Source organism: Trichomycterus rosablanca, chromosome 8 (genome assembly GCF_030014385.1).
Source record: "Trichomycterus rosablanca isolate fTriRos1 chromosome 8, fTriRos1.hap1, whole genome shotgun sequence".
NCBI classification, from domain to species: Eukaryota; Metazoa; Chordata; class Actinopteri; order Siluriformes; family Trichomycteridae; genus Trichomycterus; species Trichomycterus rosablanca.
The window spans coordinates 4,889,054-4,916,997 of NC_085995.1; the positions used below are offsets into that span (position 1 = coordinate 4,889,054).

A 27,944-nucleotide genomic window follows, 5' to 3' on the forward strand; every position below is an offset into this window, starting at 1 on the left:
ATTTTATAGATCGAAACCCCCAATTAGAGTCCAACTTTACTTTCATACCGAAAGGTTAAAATGATTTATACAACTTAAATCCTGCAAAGATCAAAAAGAAGACAAATCTCGGCAGACGTACATTGAATTGTACTGGACAAAAACATGAACTTATATTAGAATGTTACACAGAGTGTCATGATTAACATGGTGTAAATGTTGTTCCATAACTGCATCCCTGTACTCACTTTAAAACTTCTAAATATCCAAAACATAAGAATAGTAAATCTCTTAGATAAGATAATGAAAAACTACACAGTAAAGATCATACAGAGATCTTTTTTTTTCTTTTTAAGGGTGTGGTTCACATGTGACATCTACATCAGTATAATTAACAAAATGCACCCCATTATAGTAACGGGTATATAATTTCTCTTTAAGAATGTCTGAGTTTTGGAATAAAAATTATTAAGCTCTTTAGTGCATGTTTTTGTCTGTCTCCCAAAAGTCGATAAAAATGTTAAGCTAGGATTGCTTACTGGTTATCTGGTTTACTTCCACCAGTTGGTATTGATTCTGCATTTATATGAAGTAGTGCCTAATTACACACAGTTTCCTCCTTCCTAAATCTGCTCGCTCAATGGGTACAACATAATGACTTCTTCACCCAATGTAAAGCTCTATGTAGCCTACACAAAGTACTTTAGGAGCAGTCATATTGCTAGTTACAACAACAGTGTAAATATAATAGTGTGAATATAATATAATTATGTACAGTATAAATACTGTTTGCTAGCTACTTTTCCTACTTTGTTTTAACACTTTTACAACGTAAAATCCATAAAAGATCATAAATACTATAAAAGAGCCTTAACAAAGGTGTGAGTACAGAGGTTATAATACCCAGATGTGTTTAAACATCTGTAATTATACAGCTTTCAATTTCACATGTTACTCTGTGTGAGCCAAAATCATTAGCAATAAAACAACCTCGTTCAGCCTGCCAGGAGAACCGGTGGGGATAAAAAAGAGCAGATTTAATAAGAAACGAGAGCTGGAGTTTTCAGTCCACATATGTATCTTCATACTGCGAGTATCTTCAGTGACCTTTATACAATCAGACGTTCAGTCTGCAGCTTTTCATCAAACACAGAGAAACTGGAGAGAAACAAAAGAATCTTTAAAAAAGAAAAATATGAATATAAACCTTCATATGAAACCACTCTGAGACGCCGCTCACGCTTCACTAGCAACACACGTCACGCTAAAATCCAGATATTATCTCATCCCGCTCTGAAGCCGCACAGACTTTTTTATTCACTTACATTAATTTTATGAAATTCACCACAACAAACACTTTCAAGTTTCAAACTTGTGGTGTGAATAAAGTTTACAAAGTTTCTGTAAGGCTCTGCATTGCAGTGCACAGAATCCAAAATAAATGTGGCTCTAACATTATAAGTATGCTGCATGTAGCAACTATTATCTGTTTCTCCTCACGTCATGCTATCAGTGCTAAAGTTAGCACTCTACCAGTAACACTAGAATAAATCCTGCTCATAGATGTGAACTAATATTACACAAGATGAAAAATGCTATAAGTTTAAACTACTTAATTGAAAACTTTGTGTACATAAAGATAGTCCACAAGATTTCTTTAACAAAGCTGACAACATAGAATTAATAAATAAATGTCTCTTCTGCATCTGATTATCTGTAATAAGTTTTTTTGCTTTTTTTACACTCACTGGTGTTGAAATGCTGGATGCGCAACATATCTTTTTTACTTTTCAGGTATTTCCAAGCACTAGTGAAGTGCTAAACTTTTTCTATTTACCAGGTGGCACAGAGGACTAATATATGTACTAGCGCACCACTGATGAGGTCTCAAGCTCTCGAGTTCATATTTCTACACCGGCAGGAAAGAAATTCCTCAAAAGTTCCAAACCAACCACATATTTATGTCCACATGTGTATGCCTCTTCATATAAAAAGAATTCTTCGTTTAGTTTGAGGTGTCTAGATCATTTGAAGGTTCTACAAAATTAAACACTACAAATAATTAAAAATAACAATTTTAAAAATTTGTTTTATTCTTTCCATGATGAAAATAAATGATCTGCTGAGGGTCTGAGCTTTTATTTCTAAACTCACTTAAGAAATTCCACATTCTAAAGGGGGGAAAATGTAAACAAACAAGCGGCTCCAGCATTCAAAAGATACTGAGTTAATGGGTAAATGGAGTTTATATGAGCATACAGTGAAGCTCTTTTCTGGAAAGTAAATGTGTTATTATACTCGGTAGATCAGACAGAGATCTGTTTTTGGGTTTTGTTTAGTATACATATTTAAGATTTTCGGGGTGGAGGTGTGTGTGAGGGGTTTTTATTAATTACAGAGTGCTTTGAGAATGAAATGTTTCTCTCTCTAACCACAATTTACTTAATTTAGTACAGCCAAATCTCTACAAGACACATTTCTACACTTGAAATATATAAAATGGTAAATAGTAACACAACACACAGCTGCTCTCACTGCACTGTAGGTCAAACTTGAAAAATTTCAATGCAAGTCTACAGCAGCTCTCCACACCGCAATAGAATCTAATAAATCTCAGCCCTGATTTGATCTTATCTGAATGTTAAAACGCATTTTGACTGTAATAAATAAAAGGTTTTACCATGTAAATTCAGAGCATGACCACCATCTCCAGACAAAATGAGATCACGCAGCCAGACTAGTAAGGGTCAGGAATTGTGATAGGCTGGCTCACTATTGGAACTGAAAAATAGCGGAGGAAATTGCATGTGGAGGAAGAAAGCCAGCATAAATCCGACCCCGAGTCAGTAATGAATGAATCTAGAATAGACCGAGGCGACTGTCAAATCTGGCTGGAGGTTCCTCTGACCTGCCACGCATGATTATTTCTTCTTGGAGCTCCAGAGAGAAATGAAACAAGAGAGAAGAAATTGAGCAAGAAGGAATCACACAAACAAAATCCACATGATCAGTACGAGAAATATGAGACGAGAAGCGGAATTCTCTCTACCGTCGTTCACCCGAAACCCTGAGCCGGGATTAAATCTAACCACAGTATCCACCATACTGATTACATCCTCGCAAACACAAACCTCCACAATCAGTTACAGACAGAACAGAGACGAAACCCAACCAGAGAACCAGTTTGTCAATAACACGCCGCTCGCCAGAGTAAACGCAACCCCCTTATTGAAAATGTTCCTTTTTTCATCCCATCTACCCGTTTATTAAGTAAATCCGTTCCACAAGGCCCAGCCAGCGGCTTGAATGGTGAGCGGGTACGTCGGGCCAATCAGAACCAGGTGCTGAGATGTAAATCCAGCGTCTGCTCTGAGACCTTCTGATCATCTACAGATGGAAAGGCTGAGATCAGAGTCAAATGTCAGAACATTAAAACAGACACACAACACCTCGAGAAGCTCATTCCAACCAAAACCAAACCAAACAGATCCAGCTACCACACTACGCCCAACGTTACAGACGAGCGGGAGGAATGTTCTAATGTACTGTGAAGGAAAAGATTCCTATAGCTAAATAATCATATGCAGATATTTGGGGCTGCATGGGAATGGCTACAGTCATAATCCTGATTATTTATTACAATAATTTTGGGAATTTAGGAACAGAATTTCACATTTTACTGCACTGATTTACAATCACAGAGATTAACAGAGATTAATTATCATTTTAAATTGTTAAATGTTAAATACTCCCACAAATAAAAATGCGATAATGTGATTTGGTTTTCCAGGTACATTTACAAAACTGCTGAGAAATAAACTAGGAAACTTAAGACCAATTTAGGAACACAACTCTTAGAACTTATGAGTATTTAAGTATATTATTAACAGCAAAGGATTCTTCAGTTAGAATATATGACACAAACTGGCACTTGGCAGAATATAAATGAAGGATCTGGAAAAGATCTTCAGATGTAACAATTTGTCTCTCCAAATAAAGATCAGAATTGTCCAGATTATGAATCTCTGTGTTTTTATGGGTCTACGATAAAAAAAAGTTGAAAGAATATTGATGCCTTTGAACTGAAGAAGAATTTATACCTTGGACAGCAAGGAAAACAAGCAAATGGATCCTCAACCAAATCAAACCTGACCTCTCACTCAAAGCCCCGACAACTCAACTGAAGAACTCTAATTGTTATTACAGACAGTATGATTTCAATTCAGTAGTAAAGCCAATTATGCTTGGAATAATAATAATATGTAAGCAGGCCGCTCAGGTGGCGCAGCGGTAAAAAAACACACTAGCGCACCAGAGCTGGGATCTCGAATACATCGTATCAAATCTCAGCTCTGCCATCCGGCTGGGCTAAGCGGTCACATGAACAACGATTGGCCTGTTGTTCATATAGGGGTGGGGTATGAAGATAGATAGGGACTCCTCATAACTGATGCACTACGACCTCTGCTGGCTGATTGATGGCACCTGCACAGAGGCAGGAAAGAGTGCGGATCAGGGTGTGTCTCTCCGTACACAGGGCTGATTCGCATATATGCACTCGCCTAGTCTGCGGCTGCTGCCCACGTGTCGGAGGGGGTGTGGGTTAGCTTCGTTCTCCTCAAATCAGAGCAAGGGTCGGCATTAGTGGAGAGGAAGCGTGACGCAATCAGGCAATTGGACGCGCTAAAAGTCCAGAGAAAAAAGGGGAGAGAATGCATAAACAAAAAATATATTAATAATATGTAAGCATAATAATATTTGTATTGTGTAGATGGGTTTGTCTAAGGGTTTGTTGTTTAAACAATAATTAATGCCTCGTGATGGACTGGCGTCCTGTCTGGGGTGTGTTCCTTGCCAGCACCCAGTGTTTTCAAAGGTAACCTGGATACCCTGCTACCCTGACCAGGATAAAGCGGTGGAATAAAATGAAAATGATGTATTGGTGCCCTGTCCAGTGTATTTCTGCCTTCCACCTAGTGTTTCCCGGTGGAAACAACATCGCCGCAACCCTGACCAGGGTAAAGCAGTTGATTAAAATGGAATGAAATTATTGATTTTATATACAGTGTATCACAAAAGTGAGTACACCTCTCACATTTCTGCAAATATTTCATTATATCTTTTTATGGGACAACACTATAGACATGAAACTTGGATATAACTTAGAGTAGTCAGTGTACAACTTGTATAGCAGTGTAGATTTACTGTCTTCTGAAAATAACTCAACACACAGCCATTAATGTCTAAATAGCTGGCAACATAAGTGAGTACACCCCACAGTGAACATGTCCAAATTGTGCCCAAATGTGTCGTTGTCCCTCCCTGGTGTCATGTGTCAAGGTCCCAGGTGTAAATGGGGAGCAGGGCTGTTAAATTTGGTGTTTTTGGTACAATTCTCTCATACTGGCCACTGGATATTCAACATGGCACCTCATGGCAAAGAACTCTCTGAGGATGTGAGAAATAGAATTGTTGCTCTACACAAAGATGGCCTGGGCTATAAGAAGATTGCTAACACCCTGAAACTGAGCTACAGCATGGTGGCCAAGGTCATACAGCGGTTTTCCAGGACAGGTTCCACTCGGAACAGGCTTCGCCAGGGTCGACCAAAGAAGTTGAGTCCACGTGTTCGGCGTCATATCCAGAGGTTGGCTTTAAAAAATAGACACATGAGTGCTGCCAGCATTGCTGCAGAGGTTGAAGACGTGGGAGGTCAGCCTGTCAGTGCTCAGACCATACGCCGCACACTGCATCAACTCGGTCTGCATGGTCGTCATCCCAGAAGGAAGCTGACTCACAAGAAAGCCCGCAAACAGTTTGCTGAAGACAAGCAGTCCAAGAACATGGATTACTGGAATGCCCTGTGGTCTGACGAGACCAAGATCAACTTGTTTGGCTCAGATGGTGTCCAGCATGTGTGGCGGCACCCTGGTGAGAAGTACCAAGACAACTGTATCTTGCCTACAGTCAAGCATGGTGGTGGTAGCATTATGGTCTTGGGCTGCATGAGTGTTGCTGGCACTGGAGAGCTGCAGTTCATTGAGGGAAACATGAATTCCAACATGTACTGTGACATTCTGAAACAGAGCATGATCCCCTCCCTTCGAAAACTGGGCCTCATGGCAGTTTTCCAACAGGATAACGACCCCAAACACAACCTCCAAGATGACAACTGCCTTGCTGAGGAAGCTGAAGGTAAAGGTGATGGACTAAACCCAATTGAGCACCTGTGGCGCATCCTCAAGTGGAAGGTGGAGGAGTTCAAGGTGTCTAACATCCACCAGCTCCGTGATGTCATCATGGAGGAGTGGAAGAGGATTCCAGTAGCAACCTGTGCAGCTCTCATGCCCAGGAGGGTTAAGGCAGTGCTGGATAATAATGGTGGTCACACAAAATATTGACACTTTGGGCACAATTTGGACATGTTCACTGTGGGGTGTACTCACTTATGTTGCCAGCTATTTAGACATTAATGGCTGTGTGTTGAGTTATTTTCAGAAGACAGTAAATCTACACTGCTATACAAGTTGTACACTGACTACTCTAACTTATATCCAAGTTTTATTTCTATAGTGTTGTCCCATGAAAAGATATAATAAAATATTTGCAGAAATGTGAGGGGTGTACTCACTTTTGTGATACACTGTACCTGTCACCAGTGGGTTTGGTGGAAACATCTGAACTCAGTTTTTAGGTGGAGTGTCCACACAACGATGAGCCAAAACATTAGGACCACCTATCTATAATGCTGTCAGTACATCTCTAACTTGCTGAGACATGGACTTCACATGATATCTGAAGGAGTCCTGTGGTACCTGATCCCAGGACATTTCCAGCAGGTATAGGCATTGTGAGGTGAATCATCCTATCCTGGTGTCACCTCTTCTGCAATGAAACGATGCACACATGAACAGCCACCCACATGATCTTGCAGAAAACAGAATTAATCAGACCAGTCAACCTACTTCAAGTGCTTCCATGTGCATGTCTGATTCACGCATGTCATTAGAGATGCTTTCAACAATGAGCAGGAGTTTGCATGAGCACTTTGACTGGTCTGTGACTAAGCAGCCCCATGCACAGCCGGGTTCTATGCATTGTGTGTTATGATATGCATTCTGAGCACTAGTAGCCCTTATGTTGGTCTGTACCAGACATGTTCTCTGTCATCAACGAGTCTTGGACGCCCGACAGCCTGTCAGCGGATCATGAATTGTCCCACTTTGGTGTACTCACCACTGCTGCCTGTAAGCAGACCTTCGTTGGTCTGAAACTATACAGTATATATACATACAAGTGCTAGTATTTGGTCGTCAGTACTCGGTTTGTTCATTGGCTGTTTTATTTTATTTGGTTTTTTTTTTGGAGGGGGAGAGGAGGGGGGATTTGCTGCTCTGGGTGTGTCGACTGTAAATCTGAACTTTCGCAATTTGAAGGAAACTCAAGCCAGCAATCGCACAGCGTGTATAAACATGTGGAATTCTAACAGTTCTGCCAAAAACGACACCTAGTTCTATTCTGATCAGATCAGTTCCTGGGGATGAATCATGTTGACGCTCATCATTCTGGTATGAATTGAAGAGCATGTCGAGTGCTTCTTTATTGACAGAATAATTTATGAGTTAATATAAAACCATCTGCTTAGACGTTCCCACAGAAAGATTGAACAGCTTTTCAAACTTCTTTAACACCTTCCACATTTGAACACATATTCAATATTTACACCAAAACTATTCTGAGAATGTTTTAGTTCTTTGTGAACAGATCCACAGTGGGCACAGATGGACCAGATGGGCAACAACATCAGGTTCAAGTTCCATTGCTGTCAGCCAAGACCAGGAATCTGTGACTACAGTGGACACAGTCCTACCAAAACTGGACAGTTTGGCATAAACTGTGTAGATTCATAAACCCAGCCTGTCTTGAGTGAATAGTTGAAGCTGGTGAGGGTGTAATGGTGTGAGAAATGTTTTCCTGACAGACATTAGGCCCCTAATGCCAGTGGAGTATAGACTGAATGCCATAGCTTATCTATTGTTTGAGTGTTGTTGCTGACCGTGTGCATTCCATTTTTGTGGAAAATAACTGCCCTATAATGGCTACTCTTAGAGCACCTTTGGGTTTGGTATAATGGTCGATTCAGTAGCTAATGAATGTGCAGCAAAATCCTAATGCAATCAGGTCAACATGGACCAGTTTCTCAAAGCAATGTTTCTAAACACTACAGAAAATAACTGTAAGGCTGTTCAGAGAGCAAAAGCGGTTCTATTACTATAATGTTAATAATAAAGTTTCCAGTGGGTGTATAGACATTTTTATACCTTTACTTAAACATGAAATAATAGTTCAACCTAAAAAAGTTATACTGTAATTTACATAAAGAATTTGTTTCTGTACTTCATCGTGCACATTTTTTTTCATAGTGAGTGAAAAACATGTCTATACATTTTGGTTAAGAGCATTAATATCCATATTTATCGTTTCCATTACGTAAAGTGAAAAATGAAGGGTTCATACATAGAGCAGCAGATTGTGGCTGGGCTAAGGTACAATTTCAGTTATTTGACATTTATGAGAAATTTATTTGTTGGACACCATGATCATTTATTTCACTGAGCCAAACTTCATGCTCGCTTTATATTTTACAAACACAACCATTAAAAATATCTTCCCATCATCTAAAGCTTTTGTTATGTTCCTCCAACCCGGAATGAGATGATTGTTTTGCTGTTGATAAATGACACAGATAATGCTTTTAAACACTTTGGAAAGACCAAACAGTCTTATTTCAGAATGGTTTTGTTCTTGGCGGACGGTGCACAGAGGGTCCAGCTCAGAAATGGGAGCATGTCGGGCACAGTGCGCTGTTTGTCACACCCAGGTCTCTGAATTAGAGACGACTTCCAGCTGTGAGGAGAGTTAAAGGTTTGGCGGCTGATGAAAGAACCTAAAATGTCTCTTGGCGTGTTGGAGTGGGTACGTACGGATTCACCCGCCAGCTGCAGCAGGAGGACGATTATTTCCCAGAGGTCTGTGCCAGCTAGCGGGCGTCCCCTCCAATCAGCAGTGTGCCAGTCAGAGCCTGTCCTCACATCGCCCATAATTTAGCACTAACATCATCATCAAATATAAATATCAACCCGGTGCTTCATATTAAAAATGCATACAGTTACAGTGAGTCTGAGGAATTCTGATTCAGGTCAAAGTATCATATTAGAATCATATTAATCAGAACCTGGGCTACTTCCACAAACCAGAAATAATTCATTGTTGTCTGCAGAACGAGAACAATCGACATTCCTACCTACCAAAAAATCTATTACTAAATTCAAGTCATATTCCAAAGCCAAAGAGCATAAAAACAGAATCACTTCTATATGATAGAAATGTCTTACTTACTAAATCTGGATAAACAGTTTTTGCTGAACTCGAGCTAAACTTGCCATTAAAATTTCATCACCCACTTAAGTCACCAACAATAAGTTTGATGTAGTGTGTGTAGTTTCTTATTTATAATCTATATAGAACAAGCCAGTAACCATGAACTGAACACTGGGAGGACCAAATCTACCCTTGGGGGGTAAACAAAACATTCCTGCCATATCAACAACAGATGGGAACACTGACGGATCCTAACATTAGACAAAGCTAGTGAGTGGAATATGGTTATAATTTTTACATCAGTATGTTCGGGATTCTGAGCATATCTGGATGTTCTCCCCCAGTATATATTGTGATTACAGCCTTGATATAGAATAAACAAACACACACTTATTCTGATTGCTGTTGATCAGCTCTGCATCTCTGAACATTTTAGGATGGTGATTGGTGTATCTGTTTACAGTTGGCGAGGTTGTAGGTAAATGCATGCAGTACAAATTACACATTTTATGAATCTGATTTACTGCTGAATTAGTATTATTATTTTCATTTAAAGACACTAACACAACTAAAATAAAGGGAGATCGAGTTGCGCAGCAGTCATAATACCTAAGGATGGGAGCTGACCAAAACAGCGTAGCCATTTAGAGGTGCACTTGTCAGTGCACTCTCAGTGCCGGTCCCAAGCCCGGATAAAAATAGGAGGGTTGCATGACGAAGGGCATCCAGTGTAAAACTGTGCCAAGTCTGGTATGCAAACCAGATCTGCTATGGCGACCCCTAAATACAGGAGCAGCCAAAAGCAAAAATAATAATAACTAGGGATGTAACGATGCACCACAATACAGTTAATAACGATTCAAAAATTCCACTATTCAAATCGATTTGACATGTAAAATGAATCGATATTCACTTTAAACAGCAGAGGGCGCTGGCGCTATACACCTCGCCTGGTTGACGTCACTGGCAAAAAATCGGGGTTTTTCAGCCAAATTGGGCTTGTACCTACCTCAGAAATAAAAGGACATTCATTATTTAGATCAATAAAAGAAAAGCACAAATACAAAATTTTCTTTTCTTTTTTTAAGTGAAATAATAAAAGGAAACTTTGTCATAATTTGTCTTCAATTTCAGTTTAAAAAATCAAGAAAAAATCGTATCGTGAACCCAGTATTGTGAATTGCATCGCATCGTAGGTAGAGTGTATCATTACATCCCTAATAATAACTGTTAAAATGAAAGTATAAAATTTGGCCAAAAGTATGTAAACGCCCCTCAGAAGTTCAGGTATTTCAACCACACCTATTCCTTACAGGCGTATAAAATAAATTATACGCTTCTTACTTTGTGGAAACACTTTGGCAAAGTTAAGCTTCTGTTCCAGCATGACTTAGTTTCTGTGGAAATAACTGAAGCAGCTTTCACAGACGTGAATAAAACAAAATCTCTGCTGGAAAGGTGAGAATAATGCGTTTTTTATGACAGAATACAGAACACATCATCATCAGTCCTTGTTTCAGCTACTATCCTAAACTACAGGCACATTTTGGGTGTGGAGGGAGCAGCGCATCCTCTCACCTTTCTCAGCCTCTTTTATCTCAACATATTATGGTTTGTTCTCATTTCAGACCACATTAGCTGCTCTCATCTTCCATTCTGGTGCTGCTTTGAACCCTAAACCCACCTCTCTTTATATTTTGAAGCTGCTGCTCTTACCCGAATCTCTTTTGGAGTATTTGTCTGCAACCTTTTCCCACGCAATGCATTAATGGAGCAGAGGCGATGGAGGGGCACCACGCTGAGAGCCCAGAAAAGAAAATAATCATGCCAAGCTGCTACAGAGGAACTGGCAGCTGTCAGTGAGCTTCAATCAGACCCACCTACACCCAAATAAATCAGTGCTGCAGGGCAACGGGGCAACTAAACATCTACCGCTAATAAACCAGTTACAAAAATAAAACCGCATTAATGCTTGCTGAGGTAAGAATAATTAAGCAATTATTTGTCAGGTTTAATCTTTTTGTTCTGTTCATGGAAACAAAAACAAAAAAACTTGAGTCTGTAGTAAACAGTAATACTGCTGGCAGATAAACGTTCCCAAATTACCACTCACATAATAAACGCTCTTTTATTTATATTTATTGTACCTATTCCATCCTAGAAGTTAGGTACTGTAGCTTTTGGTATCGATTTTTTTATGTAATGTGTGTGGTTATATGAAAAATTTAGTAGATTATGCAGAAGAGTGCACAGTGATGCCTCAGTACTCTTTATATAGATGTACAGAATAATAACTTAGCCACTTTATAGGCTTTTTACACCACAAATCAATAACCCAGTTAGCTGTATGTAAATTTTTGACCAAGCAGAATTTAAATAAATCATTTGTTTTTTTCTGGATGAAGAAATAGGAATGATTCCTTTCAGCTGCAACTGTTAGGAGACGCCACAGCAGATCATCGGACCGCATGTGCTCCATTTAATAATTTAAATTTCAGAGATGCTCCAGAGCTGGGATTTCAAACACATCGTTTCTAATCTCAGCTCTGCCATCCGGCTGGGCTGGGCGGCTGCATGAACAACGATTGGCTGTCGTTCACACAGGGTGGGAAAGTCGGACCAGGGCTCCTCATAACTGATCCAGCTACGACCTCTGCTGGCTGATTGATGGCGCCTGTGCAAAGTCGAGGAATAATGTGTTGACCAGGGTGTGGCTCTCCGTACACAAAGCTGATCCGCATATGAACCAGTGAATGCAGTCGGTACTGCACACGTGTCGGAGGGGGCGTGTGTCAGTTGCGGTACTCCTCAGTCAGCAGTGGAGGGTTTTATCGGTAGAGGGGTAGCGTAATGCAATCAGGGTACATTTTCATTTACATTTTCAGCATTTAGCAGACGCTTTTATCCACACTGAACAAAATTTTTTGAGCAATTGAGGGTTAAGGGCCTTGCTCAGGGGCTCAACAGTGGCAACCTGGCGGTAGTGGGGCTTGAACCAGCAACCTTCTGATTACTACTCCAGTACCTTAACCACTGGGCTACCACTGCCCAGGTTAATTGGATACGACTAGATTAGGGGAGAAAATTGGAGGAAAAATTGCAAAATAAAAGCATAAAATGTATAAATACAGTAAATTCAGTGCAATTCTTAAGCTAAGCGCTAAAACCAATAGCGTAAACCTGATTAAAAGCTTTTATTGTATATAAACACTTTTTAATTTTATTTATGAACTGCATGTCTGCATGTATACCACAAACTGCCAGTGGGAGGCACTGTTGCAGCTGCAAAAAAGCTGATTCTCCAGCCGTCCTTTCCTCTCTCAGACACAATCAACTGTGTCCGTAAAGCGCCCGACCAGGATGGTGACACTCATATGACACAATATGTGAAGTGATACCTGTTTTGTGTTATCATTAGTAAGTATTTGGGTGAGGCCAACAATTTTAGTGGTGATGGGCTAGTATAACAGACCGCTGTGCCACCTGAGCATTAAAATATGTTTATGTAAGTTTAAATATGTAAAACTGTAAAAGGAACATAAATGAAATGTACTTCCTGTTGCTAGGTGGGTATGGAAATGTATCAGACGTACGGGGTGCAGTGCCAAAACGCTGCTGTATTAAAGTGTGATATTACATGTCGAACAAAAATCTCTTTATGCAGCACTTCCTTGGGTCCAATTTAACAGTCTGCACTTTTGCACATTCTTATGTAATATGAACGTTTTGTCAATAAGAAAAACCCAAAACCCAAACCAGGCCTTCTCACAAAACCAGTGATATTAGACAGACAGGGATGGGTGCTAACACTAACCCAAGCAGAAGAAGGGAGGGGGGATACTATGAACAATTCCAGCTTTAATGAGTTTAAGCACTGGCTGCTTAAACCATCATCACCACTTTGTTCCTCAACCTGCTGGAACAAATGGTCTTAGAACTGGAGCTTAGATCAGGAGGTTATCAGTGTCCAAATCCCCCCCTTTCCCAATCCCTCCACACGAGCCCCTGCAACCCCCCAGAGTGACTAAGTAAGCACAGATTTACACAGATGGACCTGCAGGAACAGGTTTAATGGGGCAAGATGACCATGAAGGGACGCGGGAGCTAAACTTGCTGAACCTGTCCATGGTCAAACCATTTGGTTTCTGTTTTTTCTATCTTCTTACCCCCCCTCCCCTTCCTTTCCAATGGAGAGCAGAAGGGAATGTCATTTAGGTCGAAACTAAGCCTTATCCCACATGGTTAAAAATACAAAGACACAAGGAGACAGACTGAGATGAAACAAGACAGATAATAAAGAAATTAGTCATTAAAAATATAAGTAAACCACAGTTACACAAAAGTTATTGTTCCTTAAAAATTGTTGGTTTATTTTGATTAATCTAATCTCATTTAATTTTTTTTATTTTTTTGTTTTTACTCAGTGCACATACAAATGGTGCAGCTATAAATGTTATCACTAATGTAAATAATGCCAAAAATAGCAAATATTTTCCCAATTTCTTTATTTTTCCCCAAGAAAGCCCAGAATAAAAGAATTAATCCTAACTTTAAAAAAAAAGCATTGTATAAATATTACCCTAAAGAAACAAACCTGAAAATAAAATTATTAGTAAATTTTTTAATCATATCCAGCATTCTCAGACATCTAAAATCAGCTCTTTGTCCTCTGCTATGCTGTGGTGCCACCTCGATCAGTTTAACAAACTTCCATATGAAAAATGTTGAAAATCTAATAACACCCAAGCATAATAAATTCACATCCTGCAGTCGAGTCAGATCACGTTCTGAGCGTTATTAAACTGGACCGAGACCAGCTTTCTTATGAGGTCTTGCTTAAACAAACTGCACCATATTTGTTTACAGGCTCTCAGATACAGTGGGCGTTGTGAGCAGAATTTGAGAGGGTTTGGTGTTTGGTTTTAGGTAAAAAATCATGTTAGCTGAAGCAGGCTTAACATTGGTTACATTTCGGGACTGTGGTAGCCTAGTGTGTAGAACTAAATGATTGAATCCGGACTCTGTCATGTAGCCACTTGAGCCGGGCCCTAAAGCCTTTCAGCTTCATGGCCGATGTACAATTAACTGACCCTGCGCTCTGACCCCAGCCTCCAAATGAAATGGAATATGCAAGAAAAAAGTCATTGTAGTGTATAAGAGACAAATAAATGTGTTCTATTCATTCTATTCTTTTGTCATTTGAGATATTTGTCGGACATTTTTAATCCTAGTTCAAGGGCTCGGCTGTGGCAGCTTTGGTGGTGATGAGGCTTTAACACTGAAACCACTGCTCCTCCTGTATCTTCTTTAAATCGAATTGCACAATTAAACTGCATTATATAGTTACAATTGTCTGAATTGTTCCTGGTTATAAATAATTGGCTGTTTTACTCAATGGTATGAGTTCATGTAGCACAATCACCACCACCATGCATCCCATTTGTTTTTTTACCAGTTAACTACGTCTGTGTTGGCTAATTATTTTGCAAGTCAAAATTCACCAAGTCTTAACTTGAGATTAAGTTTTACATGAACTTACTCTTACAGGATAAAAAAAACTGCCAATTAGATGCAAATGAGTTTACTTTAACTTGGACGATTTGACTAAATGATTTAAGCGTCCTGTTTTGATGTAGAATTTGTCTTCCATGTGTAATAAGCATAAGTAATAGGTCTTTCTGAAGCTTCTGATTTGTGTGTGCTTAATAATAATGCACTGATTTAATACATGAACACAGACACACTTATAAAAAATAGAGCTGATGGTTATGGAGTCAGATTGGTTAAAAATAAACTACAGTTTCTGAATGTTCAGCCCTGACTACATTTCCTCATCGCAACACCATCCAGAGGAAAAAATACTGAATTTTGAGCACTATACAAGCAGAACATTTGACATGCAAAGGCTTGGGGTTACTTACAGCACCCTGGTAATATAAGTAAATATGTTTAAACTTACAGGTGATGTAATAATCCTTGTTCCTGTTGAACTCCAGGCCCATGTAATTTGGACTGAACTCCTGGAACTTGATGGTAAACTTGATGTCCTTCTCAGGTTTGTTGCAGGTGACGAGGACGTACGGGTCTAGCACGGTGCTGCACGACTCCGCCTGATCTTTCTTCACCAGGTACAATTTATAATACTCGTACTGCTGTCCTACATCTGCTCGAGGACAAATGATATCCATCCTGTCCCCAATATCGGGGTAAATCACCAGGCCTTTACCACTCTGAAACCTAAAATACACATAGAAAGGGTACATGTTCTAAATCAGAAACTTTAATATGAGCTACAGTTCAACAAATATTACATTTAAAGCACATTCTAAATAATAAAAATAATAAAAAGAAAACACACCATTCATTCACTCCAGGAGCAAAAAGAAAAAAAATAAATTCCAGATATGCATTTATATAAAAAAAATGATTCATTTGTACCCGATATATAGCTGTTTAGTGTTCTAGGAGGGTTACATCTGATAATGATGTCAATAAATGATGGATCTGAATGAGGAGAAGTTAGATGGCAGCTTTGATTTCCTTCTATGGTTTGTATTCTTGTACCGGGTACATCTCTGTATTTAACTTACAATTCCATTTATTAAATTACTTTGAAGATTTTGTATTTATTCATAAATTTTTCATCCGGTGTGCAGCGTCCTTCACTTCAGAAAACATCTAGCATGTTTACCTAGGTAAAAATAATCACTATTCCATCCCTTTCAGGAGTTTAATATTCAGTTTCATTCTACACGACCCTCATTTCACTCCTGCTAATCAGTTTATCTTCACACAGTGACCTTAATTGGTCCTTTTTTACTTCAGAAATCATCCTGAAGAGAAATCATCAACCTGAGGAGAAATCATCCACCTGAGGAGAAATCATCCACCTGAGGAGAAATCTGCTTGATGAGTTGTGATATTTAATTGCAGTTGGCAGGTAATCAACATGGCCTTGTGCCAATCCCTCTCACCTTTTCAGTACAGAGTGAATAAATGCAATATTAGAGTTGCTCATGTCCTCATTTATTTGGAGCAGAAGTGGGACGGAAAGCTTCAAAGCTTCACCTGTATCTGACTGAGAATCCACATTTGATAATAAAAAAAACCTGATTAGAGTTTAATACAGACTATAGATTGGTAATGTGGTGTTCTAGTTTGTACATGTGCATAAATATAACTATCATTATGATGATGATGAAGACGATGACGACAACGCCGTATTAATTTGGGTAATCCCTAATCCATGCTCTCGCTACATTAGTGGAACTCGTGCGTGATTGTAGCCACTGTGAGCAGTCTCTCACATTGACCCAGATAAATATGGAGCAGCACAAATTCGGCATGATGAGCTGAGTGGGTACAGCATGGCATCATTACTGATATGGCAGTGCCACACTAAAGCAGCTGTGTAAAATCAGGACATAAGGAGTCCCGGATTTAATGAAGTCTCCATAAAAATTAGCATCAAAGGATTAGAGCTTTTAGCAGTGCTGGATTTTATTCTGTATTCAGATGTTGGTAATCTGTTTCTTAACGCTCACTGTATCTTATTGTGGCTATTATTTTCTACCAGTCAGCATTTCACTTGCCAAAATACTACATTTATTAACATACACTCATATAAACAGTATCATCAATCATGATCAAATATCAAATAAAGGTCATTACATGCCTTATGAACAATCAACTAATACAACATGCAACTTTTAATCACATAAAATCACTGTTTTCCCATTACAGGTATGTAAAAACAACACAACATTTATAACAGGAATTGTGTAAAATGTGCTTTGTGCTTAATTATGCTCTACACAGAATACACCGATCCGCCATAACATTAAAACCACCTCCTTGTTTCTACACTCACTGTCCATTTTATCAGCTCCACTTAACATATAGAAGCACTTTGTAGCTCTACATACTTTTTTAACCTGCTTTCACCCTGTTCTTCAATGGTCAGGACCCCCACAGGACCACCACAGAGCAGGTATTATTTTGGTGGTGGATCATTCTCAGCACTGCAGTGACACTGACATGGTGGTGGTGTGTTAGTGTGTTGTGCTGGTATGAGTAGATCAGACACAGCAGCGCTTCCGGGTGTTTTTAAATACCGTGTCCACTCACTGTCCACTCTATTAGACACTCCTACCTAGTTGGTCCACCTTGTAGATGTAAAGTCAGAGACGATCCCTCATCTATTGCTGCTGTTTGAGTTGGTCATCTTCTAGACCTTCATCAGTAGTCACAGGAAACTGCCCATGAGGCGCTGTTGGCTGGATATTTTTGGTTGGTGGACTATTCTCAGTCCAGCAGTGACAGTGAGGTGTTTAAAAACTCCATCAGTGCTGCTGTGTCTGATCCACTCATACCAGTACAACACACACTAACACACCACCACCATGTCAGTGTCACTGCAGTGCTGAGAATGACCCACCACCTAAATAATATTTGCTCTGTGGAGGTCCTGTGGGGGTCCTGACCATTAAAGATCAGCATGAAAGGGGGCTAACAAAGCATGCAGAGAAACAGATGGACTAGTCAGTAATTGTAGAACTACAAAGTGCTTCTATATGGTAAGTGGAGCTGATAAAAAGGAGGTGGTTTTAACGTTATGGCTGATCAGTGTATAAAACCTACACTGTTTTGAATATACAGTAGGTTTTTTCATCATGCTTGTATCACTTTACTGACAAACGGTTGCTCAGAAAATGAGTAAAGTTACAGTTCTCTCAGCCTCAACACACTTTAAGCATCACTTTGACAGCACAGCTTGTTTGTTGTGCAGTGTCACATTGATCATTCTGAAGAATGTGACATTAGCAGAGAAATTCCAAACCCGCCAGAAGCATCCCACCAACTCTCTTACAAAATGATCTATATTTAAACCTAATACTATCTCTAATAGTTTAAATGCATGGCAAAAACCTTCATTTGATTATTAGAATGGAGCATTATATCATTTCTGTTGCACTGCAACAAGCCACTTGTGTAAGAAATATTTAAGAGGTTATTTAAAAAATTTTTTGTGGTTTTATTGCATAATGACACACTTAAAAAGCAGTAAAGTTACCCACCACTATGGGTGGTAAAGTGAATAAAAGTTACACTCTATCTCAGAATATACCCACATTTGCGGCCGAGTGGGTTTTCATTTCAAGTTTCGAGTTAGACGATCTGCATGCAAATGGAAAAGTGTGGGGTCATGGTGGTGTTAGATCAGAGGGATTAAGAGGAACCAGGCAGTGTTTGTCTTTTACGGGTCTGTTTGCTTTAGTTGCTTAATTTTTATGTGCAGGATCATTAATTGTGGGGAATACAAAACCTCCGTGTCGACGTTTAATTGGATTTCCAAAATACATCAGCAAGGCATAAACACGTCCCCATGACAACACCGAGCTTTGTTCCTGACCACCTCACCCACTTGATACCCCCCTCTGAGCGTTCATTCTGAACTTGATCTTTTTATGCTCAAATGCTCTTTTTACATCTGATGACAAGGTCTATGAAGATGATGAAGATTAAGACGATGATGATGATGAGTTAAACTGTTCAGTACTAACACAAACCAAACAGAAAATCTACAGAGTTTTTGCAGAGTTCCTCTAAATAACCCCCTGCTGACCCAGTGTGGGCCCTCTGTGGGCAGTAGGTAGTTGCAAAATTCTATACAATACCCATATGGGGTCTACATGGGTTAGCCCACAACAGGCCCACCTAAAGATTAAGGAATGTTACACATTGTGGTCTGAATATGGACAGACACAGGTAAACTCATGTAAAACACAAGATAACCCAGTATGGGCTGCCCACACACTGTTTGAGTTTTTTAAAGGTCATCATCTGGCAGACCGGTGTCAGTAAGTTGGAGTGAGGGGTGTTAATGAGGCCAACACTTAGAAGCAAACCATTCCCATGGGTGTCTCTAATTGGACTGCAGTGGAAGTTTTAACCCTTTGAACTCCATCTAACATTGAGTAAATAGTCATTATGTCATTCTACAGAAACACTATATGGCTAAAAATACGTGAACACCTGACCATGACTTTTTGGACCTCACTTTGTGCACAGGCAGTCATGCTGAAACAGGCCTTCTCTTAACTGCTGCCACAAAGTTAAAAGCATGCAATTAATTTTTTATAACTGATTTTATAATCCTGTTAGCTATAACGGTGGCTGAAACACCAGAAAGATTAACATAATCCGGCCATATAGTCTGTGCTTTTATATGGAAAATTTGATGGTGACTCAAAACAGATTAAAACATAAAAGTAATGCTTAAAATTAAATTTCATTTCCATGCTTTACCACCGCTTTATCATTGGACGTAATGCTGTTACACACCCTGGACAGTACGCCAATCCATTCCCCCTCTACAGAGATCTGCCCAGCCCATAGCACTGATAGGAATTCAAACCCTAGATCCCAGTAGTAGTGGGCAAGCATAATTTACCTGCGGTTTGGTCTAAACATTAAATATAAGCTCTGATTAGTTGATACAAAACTTTAAAAGGCGTTGCTTTAGATTAATTCGTTTTATATGAGTTTCCTAACTAATATATTACTATAAAGCATATTGAGCAGTATTGTGCAACAACGAAGGTCCAGCTACTTTGCTAGATATCTACTGGAACATAAGAACATGAGAGATAAATCAAGTGTCTGATAACTGTATTTGATATGAGCAGTGCCACTGAGTTTCTGTGCAAATCTGCAGAACAAACAGAACAGTGTTGTTCATTCTCTCTCTCTCCCTCTCTCTCCCAAGGCAGCAGAGTTTCTCTGAAAGGAAAATTCCTCATCAAAACAAAACCAAAAATCGCCCCAGTGCTCAGCCCTGCACATTTAGCCTGCAGGAAAACACAGGCACTCGATTCGGCCTCTTTTTGGCCAGACTGAGCCCTTTTTATGCTCCAATAGGACTACAAAAGAACAGTGGGGTGTTGGAGAACCCAAGCTGGCCCCTCATTCCTTCAACCATCGCCATTCAGATCCTCCTGCACAAACCTCAAACTGCTAGCTGTAGTACAGTGAAATCTAAATCCCAGTCTAATGCTCAATAATTGTCTAAAAAAAAAGAAAAAAGGAGCATTTTTTCACACAAAGGATAATATCTCTCTGAGTGACGGTACAGAATATTCTCTTTATTTCCTGTCTGCGATTAAAGAACACTGAATAAAATCTGCACTTAAGCTTCATCATTATTTTAGACTCACTCACTGGTTTCAATACAGCAGCTTCACACATGTCAGATTCTAAAGAAATTGGCAAAAAGATCGAATTTTAATTACAGTCTTCATACCTAAGTGCTTTATTTCAGTATATTCACTTAGACAATGAATAATACTGTCAAGAGTTCAATAATGATCTGATCTTAATGCATGATGTTGTCAGTTCTAGAACATTAAATAATTCATGTTCTGCTCAGTTTCTTCTAACATTTCTAAGGTATCTTTTCTAAACTTGGGCAAAAAAGAAGAGACACCTGTCTGTTAACTCTGTTAAAGCTCAACAAATTAGAAAAGGATGATCGACCCTGCAAATGAAGTTCATTACTCTCCTCTACGTAGAGCTGGTAATCAAATACTCTGAATAGACTCCAATTCTTTTTTCCAATTCCATTTCAGTTATTCTTTTTAGGTTTTATTTAATTTATAAGCATGGTAAACTATCACAAATGAGGGAATGTACCTTTTTATGTTACTTGTGGTACCCCTAAAGTCAAAGTAGCCTTGTATAATTTATTGAAAGTGTGTATATATTTCCTTGATAAGATTCAGGTATTTCCAAAATATACCATATTTTCTGAAATATACATCAGACAGGTACAAAAAATTTATTTATGAATGTGCCACCTCAGCAGCAATTTATGGTAAATCTGTGGTAAACTACAAACCCCATTTCGGGGGGACAGTTAGTCAAATGCAATTAAAAGAAGAATCTGTGATTTCTTCATTCTTATGAACCCTTATTTAACTTACAAATGTACAAAGAAAATATGTCCTCTGTTTTTACTGACCAACAATTATATTTAGTAAATAAAAATAACACACTATACATTTTTAATTGGACTCAGATCTTGATTGCAGGCAGGCCAGACAAGCACAAGCATATTTCATCTACAAAGCAAGGCTGTTGTAGCAGGTACACAATGAGGCCTGGTATTATCTTGCTGAAATAACCATGGAGTTTAATGCTAGAGATGCTAATATGCCAATCGAGTTTCAGGTTGCATTTCTTGGGCTGTGTTATGTCTAAAGTACTGCCAAGACCATATGGCTAGATTTAGCACAGTAACATGAGTAGTAGTAGCAGCTTGAAGGTCATGCACATATAAAGGGATTTCTTCAGACTACCTGAATCTTTTCACACTATCATGTACAGTAAATGGTAAAAGATTTACATTATGTGCAGTTATGTATTTTACTTGCAAAAACTGAGCCTTTAGTGGATCCTCCTTAATACCCGATCTTGATACTGTCACATGTTACCCAATCACCTGCTTATTGTGATTTTTTTTAACTGTGTAGCCTGAGTTTAATTGCAAGATGCTTTTGATTTGCACACTGTGGTACTTTTCACACAAATATTGTAGGGAAGGAAAGAAAGCAAAGAATAACTGAGGACTCATAAGCTGAAACCTCTGGTGTATGCTCTAATAAAGCTGAGATCTATCAACAGAAGGTTTAGGCGCAGGCTTTCAACAATAAAGATGCAGATGAAGATGTCAGTGTAAGTAGACAGGCTGAATATTCACCCCTTTAACACCCTCCTCTCAAACACTCATTATTCACAGATTTGTGAGGCTGTGAGAGTGAACTACACCCCCTCCACCCACGACCAGACGCTCAGTTCCATCACTGGAGAGTAAGAATGCAGAACTAATCACAGACTGACAGCACCACACAGTTCCTCCATCAGGATCACATGAAGATCCAGGAGATACCTGCACCATCAAGAGGGAATAAATGGTGGATTAAGTGGCAGCAGATGTAGATACACTGCTTAAAATGGGTTGACTTTGAATTTTTACTCTGATTATTTTAAAACTGGAAACATGTCACACTTTTCCACTGTAGTTTAACCAGGTTCCGTTTCAGGACAAAAATGGTAGCCAGATCTACTTTTGCACTAAGATAGTAAGTACATATTTGTTTCGTAAATTGATAGTCAGGTGCAGTTTTGGGGAGCATGGGGTATTCGTTTAGTGGGTGCTGGGGTGAATCTTACCTTGGGTACCAAATGTATGAATAGATTTGCATTTGATTTAAGATTTAAGCAGCTAAACACAAATACAACATTTTAACTGTAGCTACCTATTCAACTTTTACACAATTCAGTTCCTAACCAGGTTCACTGGTTCCCTGAACAAGCCCTAAATCAGTGGAAAAGGAGCATATAGTAATAGCATGTATCCATGAATCCCGGTCAGGTTTGGGTCATATTGAGACACTTAAGCTGAATCATGAACCTGATACTCAGATGCACAGAGGCTCTTTCTTCCCCCCGGTAGATTTTCGGACAGTCGTCTCATCCTTGCCAGATACTTCATTCGAGCAGAAATGACGACCACAGATGGACTCTCCACGCTCTGTAAAGATCTTCTCTGCAGGAACGGCGCTCGCCGCAGCCAAATCGGCCGACACGAGCCAAAACCCACTCGGTGTTAAAAAGCCGGAGGATGCCAGAGACTCTCGGGGATGAAGATGGTCCTCGAGTGGATTTTCCTGGAACTCAGAACTGAAGGAGAGTCCAAACAAACAGGGCTGATATCAAAATTATAGGAATCCAGAGCAGCTCCGTATCCCTGCAGATTAGGGTGTGCATGGGTAATCGAAACCTTAAATCACTGCTTATGATGCCAGAATTCAAACCGGATTCATTTATATTTAGGTATTTTTAAGCCGTGCGCCCACATGAAGTAAAAAAAAGAACAGCCACCTTTAATGATTTGTCAATTTTATATTAATTTATAGTGCTGCATTAGTTTACCAAATTTAAAGTTGATGTTACTTACAAGTGACGTGTATTTCATAGCAAAAATTTCTGCAACTGTTCATTTCTGTGACTGAATGACTGGAACATTATTGTGCTGTGTCTTAATCTGCCTGGTCACAAATATACATACAGAAACTTATACAGCAACAAATAATGAGGTGATGTAGAAAGTTCATGTCATTTAACTTGTGGAGGTCAAGCAAGAATTAACCTGCCGCTTTAGCAAAAAAAAATTCTGCAGCAGCAGTTTTTAAGCTCGTGATAATATAAGGCTTGCGTGACTATGAACAGTGACACCTGTTTTACAACAGTTTGTGATTAATGGCAAACTGATTTTTGATTGATGTTGGATTATATTTCACCCTACGAACAAACTCTTTAAGAATAAAATCATAGGCGCCCAGGTGGTGCAGCGGGATATTCCGCTAGCACACCAGCACCGAGATTCTGAACTCCTCAGTTGCCACCAGTCAGCTGGGTGCCATCTAGCGGGCATAATTGGCAGTGCCTGCAGCAGACACGGTTCTGCTAGGGCGGGATGACCAGACTATATGGGTGGGGTCTTCAAACGCTGTGTAAGGACCCTGATTGGCAGATAGAGAGGCGCCTGTGCAAAGTGCATAGGCGAAAAAAGGGTTCCGCTACGGGCTGTGCGCGGGTCGGAGGATGCGTGAGTAGCAATGTACCCTCCTCAACTGCAATCAAGGATCCCCCAGCAGCAGAAGATAAATTGACTACACTAAATTGAGGGAAAATGGGAGAAAATGCATAAATAAAATAGAAAAAAAGAATAAAAGCATAAGAACACAGATTGGGTTTTGGAAAAGAGACCACTGTTTCATGTACTTGTTAAAAGGTGCATATTTTTATTATACTTTTTATAATGCAATGTACTTACGTAATGTATATGTAATGTGTAAATATATGTTATCTTAGCCTTATGACTGAGTAAACTTCTGTTCTTGTGATCGCCACACTTTGATTAGTTGCATCTCAGCAATGAAATCAGCAGTGGAAAATCCCTGGTCCAGTTCCTGGAGTTCCTTGTGTTCCAAATTGTTCATGAATTCTTTGTGGTGGATCTTCAGGATAAAACTGAACTGCTGACTAAGCTGCTCTGTTCTAATTAACCTCCATTAGATACAAACTCAAAGTTCAATTCAGCACATTTCCCCCTATCACTAAAGCTCCAGAGAGCAGCTTTCTCCAAAAATACGATCAAGTTCAGGATGCACAGTCAGCAAAAATAGAGGTGGATTTAGATACTTGACTGGTAAAAGAGAAATAATAATTAAAGATTAGTACAATTACACTGATGCATCCAAATACAGAGTTCTTTCATTCAAACATCAAATGCTATCATCACAACATAAAACATCTGTAATATAATAAATGGATTTAGAGTAAAATATGTTTCTATTAATAAAATACTTCATTAGATTTAATAATCAATCGCTGTAATACTTGGGACGCTTTGCAAACATGATCAGAATGAAGCATTTAGTAAAAATAAATACACAAAGTAATGTGTGTTCAACATGTGAACAATTCCTCAATTAATAATGTATAAATTAATCTAAGTATTTTGGTGTATAAATAATTAATGAATGAGGAATAATTAATGAATGAATCATTTTCTGAATAAAGTAAAAACACGAACGACATCTGCAGTAAATGACTGACGTGCATAATTCAGACTGTATATACAAACGTCTGTATGATGTTGTAACTTCATGTTAACATGTTCTGAGGCGCTCGGGGAGACCGATAATAAAACGGTAGCACATTTCCTCATCCCAATCACCACCACTTTCCCTAAAACATGTTCTGGCTGGAAATGAATCATCCCTGAGGAACACTGCTGTCCTGAGGGAAATTTTCATGTGCAGAAACATGTACGCTGCTCACCAGAAACGAAACACGGCATGTTACAGTGAGGTGATGATCGGACGTGTTTATTTAAATTCTATAGCTGGATTTATTTCGTCGTCACCTTAACCTTCATCAGATCTGCTGCTTTAAGAACTGGTGCTACTGAACAGGCCACTGAACTTAATCTACACCAAATCTACACCATATCTTCATGAACATAGTCATGCTGGACCAGGGAAGGGCCTTTCCCAAACTGTTTCCACAAGGTCGCTAAACACCTGAACCTGATAATTGAAAGGGGTGTACACACTTTTAAAATGCATATTCAGCAACAGGAGTCCTGAGGACTTGATTTAATCCCTGCCTCTGGGCATGTGATAACCTCCAGATTTGAAATATCGAAATCCACATCAAGAAACAGCACAGTGGTCTAATGTGCTAGCCCCACCCCTGCTGAGACCTCAAGTTGTGCTATCAACCTGACAGATAAACGTGACCATGCCAATTGGCCATGAGAGGAGGTCCAAGGGGTTTCCTCAATGATTCTGTGGGGTTTCAAATGCAACCTCTGCTGACTTGTCAAGGAGCCTGCATGAGAGGTGAATGATTTGTGTAAGAGCATAGTGTGACTCTCCGTACGCCATATGGCTCTCTGTGAGACGACCAGTGACTGTAAGCATATCAGACGTATTGTAATAGTCTGCAGGTCTGTTCAGTCACAATCAGGGAATTGACAATGACTAGATTGTGGCTAGAAGATGACTAAAAAAGGGGGAGGGGATGCAAAAATAGAATAAAAATGAACATTCTGATTTCAGGCAAAGATTAAAATTAAGAAAAGAGTTCTGTGTAAATCTGATCCGCACTGAGAACGTTTGACATGTATACAATGTCTGTAAATTTCAGATATTAATCTCTGTCATCGTTCCAGCTTATCCTCCTGATGAAGAGTGTTTAATATGGTTCAGCATCTTATTTTAGTCTCAATACCACAGACGATCCAACAGCTAATCTGCACCATCCGGCACTCACAATGGGTACAAATACACCGAAACAAAGCAGCACAGGATATACAAGCATTTATGATGTAAAGCTCCATAATTTAAGAAGCTTGAGGGGTCACAGTGCCGCCCCGTTTCTCTAATGATGAGCTTTGATACGCCTGATTGTCTGCAACACGGCTCACACAAAAAAACTGCACATTAGCAATTCTAATCAGAGCTCAACAAGTCCGAAGCACTGAGAAACAGCAGCGCTTTCCTCCGGGATATCATCCTTCTGACAAGAAAATAATGATGCTCCATCATCACCATGGTTACGGAGCAACATGGAGGCAGGACGGCACAGTGAGGATTTTAATATCTGAGCAGCGAGGATATTAATACAGCAGCTCAGCATGAAGAATAAATTAGTGAGCAGAGTAAAGCAGGTCAATGAGTCTTGCAGTATTTCCTACACAACATCAGATTTCCTACAAACCTGCAGCTCCAAATCCTACACCTGGTACTGAACATGCTCCAACACGTCTATTCACTCCCCCATCCCCTCCCCATCCACCACCAAAACATTCCAACCTAACCAACCAAGCACACAAATACTTTGACTGCTATTTTACTAATTAGTATTAGATTAAACAGACGAATCAGGTAAATTCTGGGGACACGTATTCAAACTGAACTTTTGTAATAAAAAAATATTCAGGTCCTAATAAAAAAATGTAATTGTACAATGTATTTATTAGGATTTTAACGTCATGTTTTACACACTTTGGTTACATTAATGACCGGACAGGTAGTGACCGGTTACGGTCGTGGATTTTTGTGTCTCCAATTCACCTCACTTGCATGTTTTTGGACTGTGGAAGAAAACCAGAGCTCCCGGAGGAAACCCACGCAGACATGGGAAGAACATGCAAACTCCACACAGAAAGGATCCACACTGCTCCACCTGAGAATCGAACCCAGGACATTCTTGCTGTAAAGTGACAAAGTTGATAAGAACATAATCTAAAATGAAACCATCTACACCATCTAATCCTCTTGACTGTAAACCGTCGCTACATTTTTATAAAATAAACTTGTCAGTGGGTGATAGTGTATTAGTTGCTACATAGTTAAAGTTAGCACATACAACTGTTTTTGCAACTGTTGGAAAGCTATGCTACGTTAAAGGTCAACACGGCACAGCAGCGCTGCTATTGGCCAAAAACAGATGTTTGAATTTACTGTATACAAAACATTCTGTAGTGTGCTGCAAAGTGCTGCAATGTGCATGTTTATGTGTATATTTAACCCATCAAAAAATTATGTAGCAAAATTACACAATTTGTGTAAAAATGTTTAAAAAAAAGAGTAAAAAAAAAAAAAAAAAAATCTGAAATTTTTGAACACGACTTCATGGCTCCATCAGTCCCGTGTTTATACAAAATGTTATTAGTTCAGAGCTATTGAACATGGAACGATGGAAGAACAATAAGCAATAAAGCTGCTGTGGTTAAAGACATCTCTATCCACCACATTTCCCCCCGCTGGTACAACCATGACCTGGGTTACGCTCCTCCGAAAATGAATTGCAGAGGAATTCCTGTTTCGGAAAACCAAGGAACAATGGAGTAATGCATCTGCTCATGTCATTATCTATATTTCACTTCATTCTCAAATGCTTTCATTACGGGGAATCACATCATTATACTGGCAGATCAGAGAGAAAACAGA

The 27,944-nt window shown here is 39.3% G+C and overlaps 1 protein-coding gene across 1 annotated transcript in view; it reads right to left on the minus strand.

The window, feature by feature from the left end:
* Positions 1-27,944, minus strand: part of LOC134318802 (ephrin-B1-like) — a 56,344-nt gene that overhangs the window by 14,010 nt on the left and 14,390 nt on the right. The window contains exon 2 of the mRNA XM_062999736.1: positions 15,320-15,597. Coding sequence (XP_062855806.1) covers positions 15,320-15,597 — 278 coding nt within the window. The remainder of the gene's footprint in view (positions 1-15,319; positions 15,598-27,944) is intronic.